The sequence below is a fragment of the Coregonus clupeaformis genome, unplaced genomic scaffold, assembly GCF_020615455.1.
Source record: "Coregonus clupeaformis isolate EN_2021a unplaced genomic scaffold, ASM2061545v1 scaf1196, whole genome shotgun sequence".
NCBI lineage: Eukaryota > Metazoa > Chordata > Actinopteri > Salmoniformes > Salmonidae > Coregonus > Coregonus clupeaformis.
This window is the reverse complement of record NW_025534650.1, coordinates 7,501-12,500: the sequence shown is the minus strand read 5'-3', so window position 1 is coordinate 12,500 and position 5,000 is coordinate 7,501. Positions and strand designations below refer to the sequence as shown.

Here is a 5,000-nt window from a genome sequence, read left to right as displayed (position 1 = left end):
GCCCATACATTCTCTCTCTCTCTCTCTCTCTCTCTCTCTCTCTCTCTCTCTCTCTCTCTCTCTCTCTCTCTCTCTCTCTCTCTCTCTCTCTCTCTCTCTCTCTCTCTCTCTTCTCCTCCTCTTCTGACTGCCTCAAGCCTCCCTCCCTCAGTTGTTGTAAGCGTGTGGTTGCCAAGAGGAGCTGTAGTACAGTTACGACGGTAACTAGGCACCTAGAGCTCCCCGCCATTTCTTCCGGTTTTAAGAGCCTGAATGTCGACCAGCGGCTCCAGCTCCTCTTCGCGGAAGGACTTCGATGTGAAGCAGATCCTCCGGATCCGATGGAGGTGGTTCGGCCACCCGGCTGTCCAGCCGCCCCACAACCCCCCGCTAGGAGACTTATTTACCGGGAGAGGAGCGGGGGCCAGCCCCGGAGAGTGCCAGAGCCCCTCTGTTAGTGGCTGTTCTACCAGTAACAGAACCGTAAACGGCGCCGGTACAGAAAATAACTGCCAAGTAGCAGTTGGAACTAGTGGTAACGGCAGTTTTAGTGGCAATAGTTCATGCAACGCCGACAACAGAAAGTTTGCGGAGAATTCTGTTGGGAGTCGCACTGTTAACCTCCCGGTACCAGCGTTTGCAGCCGCGGCAGCTGGGGATTCCTCTTGTCCGCAGTCCTTCAGCCAGCGGGAGTGGGTCGCCCCGTTGTCTCTCTCTCACTCTCGCCCGGTAACGGACATAGAGCGCCCCGGGGAGGGCTCTTCGCTCCCCCAGCCGCCGGTACCCGAGGCGGCTGTTCCCGCGGCTGAAGAGGAGACGGGGCTGACGACGGGAGCCGAGAATAATAACAACAACCACGACGACTCTGTCTCCAGCTCCTGCAGGTATGAAGAGAATGGGACGAGATCACCGTTTTTTTTAACGCGAGTTTAGCTCGCTGTCTCCTCCCGGTGCTTTAACACAGGCCTATGTTTCTGTGTAAATTGATAGCGTTAAACGTTATGTTAGCTAGCCTACTTTTGTACCAAGTTAATTTCTCTGTAGATTTGAACTGAATGGTCAACTTTGTATAACAGCGGTCAACATATGATGCTCGCTGTAGGTCAATGTAGGCTGTGATTCGTTTTATTCAACAGTCCTATCGGTCCTATGGGAAACATCGTGCATCGTTCTTTCCATACCCCCCCCCCTGGCTATATAGTCTATATGCTAACCGTATATAATAGGGTTTCATCATTTTTAATATGATTTAATAAGACTAATCATGTTATTCATGTTAACCCACGATGAGGTGTCTGGGATGACCTGTTGATAACCTGGCACTTAGACGGACAGTCACAGATGTTAACCCACGATGAGGTGTCTGGGATGACCTATTGATAACCTGGCACTTAGACGGACAGTCACAGATGTTAACCCACGATGAGGTGTCTGGGATGACCTGTTGATAACCTGGCAGTTAGATGGGACAGTCACAGATGTTAACCCACGATGAGGTGTCTGGGATGACCTGTTGATAACCTGGCAGTTAGACGGACAGTCACAGATGTTAACCCACGATGAGGTGTCTGGGATGACCTATTGATAACCTGGCAGTTAGACGGACAGTCACAGATGTTAACCCACGATGAGGTGTCTGGGATGACCTGTTGATAACCTGGCAGTTAGACGGACAGTCACAGATGTTAACCCACGATGAGGTGTCTGGGATGACCTGTTGATAACCTGGCAGTTAGACGGACAGTCACAGATGTTAACCCACGATGAGGTGTCTGGGATGACCTGTTGATAACCTGGCACTTAGACGGACAGTCACAGATGTTAACCCACGATGAGGTGTCTGGGATGACCTATTGATAACCTGGCAGTTAGACGGACAGTCACAGATGTTAACCCGACAATTAGACGGACAGTCACAGATGTTAACCCACGATGAGGTGTCTGGGATGACCTGTTGATAACCTGGCAGTTAGACGGACAGTCACAGATGTTAACCCACGATGAGGTGTCTGGGATGACCTATTGATAACCTGGCAGTTAGACGGACAGTCACAGATGTTAACCCACGATGAGGTGTCTGGGATGACCTGTTGATAACCTGGCAGTTAGATGGGACAGTCATTGATATGGAATCCGCTGATTCACATCCTACACACTAATGATGCGCGAGTTGACTCATAACCCGCCGTCCCCGCGGATAGCGGGCGGGTGAGTTTAGGGTCATGAAATATATACGGTCAGGTTGAATAAAGAGAAAACAAAACATACAACAATGTATAAATGTATAATTATTATAATATCATTATTGTGCAATTTACAGTGAGCTCCAAAAGTATTGGGACCAGTGATACTTTGTCTTGTTGTTTTGGCTCTGTACTCCAGCACTTTGGATTTGAAATGATACAATGACTGTGAGGTTAAAGTGCAGACTGTCAGCTTTAATTTGAGGTAGTGCTGAGCGATTTTAGTGCTTTTTTTGAGGTCGGTTCGGTTGAGTAGTGCTTTTTGAGGACGGTTTTCGGTTTCAATATTATTATTTTTTTGGGGGGGGGCATTAAATGCACTATGCATTAGGCCTGTGTGGGATGCGTGCTGTAACAACACAGAATAAAACAATTAATACAAGTCCCATGATGGTAGTAACCGCCCAGTACTGCTTATCACTTATTAATATTACTTTATTTTAATAAAATATTAACGTTTTTATTATCTCATTCCAAGATCATCATCTCATCTCTACAGAGCTGCTGTCTGACTAAATCACTATTTTAGTAGTTCTTCAGTGTAAATAAGGCAGGCTTTTATGACCGCTGAATACCAACTATCAATCATTTAGATCATGTATATTTTAAGGCTCGCAAAGCAACTGCTTTTCTATCCCTCTCGATCGCGCGTTCTCTCTTCTCTCACGCCTCATTCACGTTACCCCGTAACATGCTGACAAACACCGCTCGCGTTTACGTGCGCCAGCGTTGCAAAAAAAATAAATGTACACATACGTGTTATTCAATCATTGCATTCAAACTGCTCGCAGCGCTCAACTTGGTTCTATTTGTGACTCTCGACCCGCCGCAAGTCCCGCCTCTCCCATCTCCCCATTGGTTTTTAGGAGCATCTACCCACGTGGGTGATCGACCCGCCGCAAGTCCCGCCTCGCCCATCTCCCCATTGGTTTTTAGGAGCATCTACCCACGTGGGTGATTTGAAAGATGAACTGAGGTCCACACTCCAGTCCAGTTGGTGGTGGTGATGCACCTTAAAGTTGGTTGCCAACCGCCATATAAAGTCCAAAGAAGAAGAAGAAGAAGACTGAAGGAGGAGAGATTACTAGAAACGACCTCTGTTTACCCTTTTATCAGATGAATTATCGGAGTAGAGGACTTTGTGCATTTCAGGTAAAATAACAACCCAATGTTTTATATCCCAGGACAAATTAGCTAGCAACAGCAAGCTTGCTAGCTAAATTGCCATGAAATGTTTAAATGCTTTTTCGACCTGTCCCCAATTTAATATAGTCGGTTTTAAGAGTTCGTTTTGATATTTCAACCGGCGTGTCCTGATGGTGTCTGGTGTGGACGGACAAAATCAACATGAGCGCGATGGCGCGCACACGGACGGACGCCCGGTGTTGTCAGGATGTAAGCGCTCCGTTACGTAGCGCCGGATGCGTTTTCAATGGGGACGTCCACAACGGAGTGGGAAACTCAACGCCCCCTTGTGGTTGAAGGAGCCGTTGCGAGACGGACGCCGCATACTTTGACATTTTTCAAACTTTGCGTGTGTCTTCAGGTCCAGCCAGAGTCCGTCGAAGAACAGGAAGTTACCAAACCACAGAAGATGAAAAGATGTGTTTTTTTTAGTGTTGGCTTTATTGGATAGCTAGCAACTTGGAAACAATTACCCATTCCTATAAATGAGTACAATGTTTTTAAATAGTAATGATAAATAATACAGTCGTGGTCAAACGTTTTGAGAATGACACAAATATTAATTTTCACAAAGTCTGCTGCCTCAGTTTTTATGATGGCAATTTGCATATACTCCAGATTGTTATGAAGAGTGATCAGATGAATTGCAATTAATTGCAAAGTCCCTCTTTGCCATGAAAATGAACTTAATCCCCCCACAAAAAACATGTCCACTGCATTTCAGCCCTGCCACAAAAGGACCAGCTGCCATCATGTCAGTGATTCTCTCGTTAACACAGGTGAGAGTGTTGACGAGGACAAGGCTGGAGATCACTCTGTCATGCTGATTGAGTTAGAATAACAGACTGGAAGCTTTAAAAGGAGGGTGGTGCTTGAAATCATTGTTCTTCCTCTGTTAACCATGGTTACCTGCAAGGAAAAACGTGTCGTCATCATTGCTTTCACAAAAAGGGCTTCACAGGCAAGGATATTGCTGCTAGTAAGATTGCACCTAAATCAACCATTTATCGGATCATCAAGAACTTCAAGGAGAGAGGTTCAATTGTTGTGAAGAAGGCTTCAGGGCGCCCAAGAAAGTCCAGCAAGCGCCAGGACCGTCTCCTAAAGTTGATTCAGCTGCGGGATCGGGGCTCCACCAGTGCAGAGCTTGCTCAGGAATGGCAGCAGGCAGGTGTGAGTGCATCTGCACGCACAGTGAGGCGAAGACTTTTGGAGGATGGCCTGGTGTCAAGAAGGGCAGCGAGGAAGCCACTTCTCACCAGGAAAAACATCAGGGACAGACTGATATTCTGCAAAAGGTACAGGGATTGGACTGCTGAGGACTGGGGTAAAGTCATTTTCTCTGATGAATCCCCTTTCCGATTGTTTGGGGCATCCGGAAAACACCTTGTCCGGAGAAGACAAGGTGAGCGCTACCATCAGTCCTGTGTCATGCCAACAGTAAAGCATCCTGAGACCATTCATGTGTGGGGTTGCTTCTCAGCCAAGGGAGTGGGCTCACTCACAATTTTGCCTAAGAACACAGCCATGAATAAAGAATGGTACCAACTCATCCTCCGAGAGCAACTTCTCCCAACCATCCAAGAACAGTTT

The 5,000-nt window shown here is 47.0% G+C and overlaps 1 protein-coding gene across 1 annotated transcript in view; it reads left to right on the top strand.

Moving 5' to 3' along the window:
* Positions 1-94: 94 nt before the first annotated feature.
* LOC121546663 (kelch-like protein 5) overlaps positions 95-5,000 on the top strand; it is a gene marked incomplete at its 3' end in the record, with an annotated part of 9,886 nt that continues 4,980 nt past the window's right edge. Inside the window, exon 1 of the mRNA XM_041857886.1 lies at positions 95-863. Within this exon, the coding sequence (XP_041713820.1) occupies positions 253-863 (611 nt within the window). The remainder of the gene's footprint in view (positions 864-5,000) is intronic.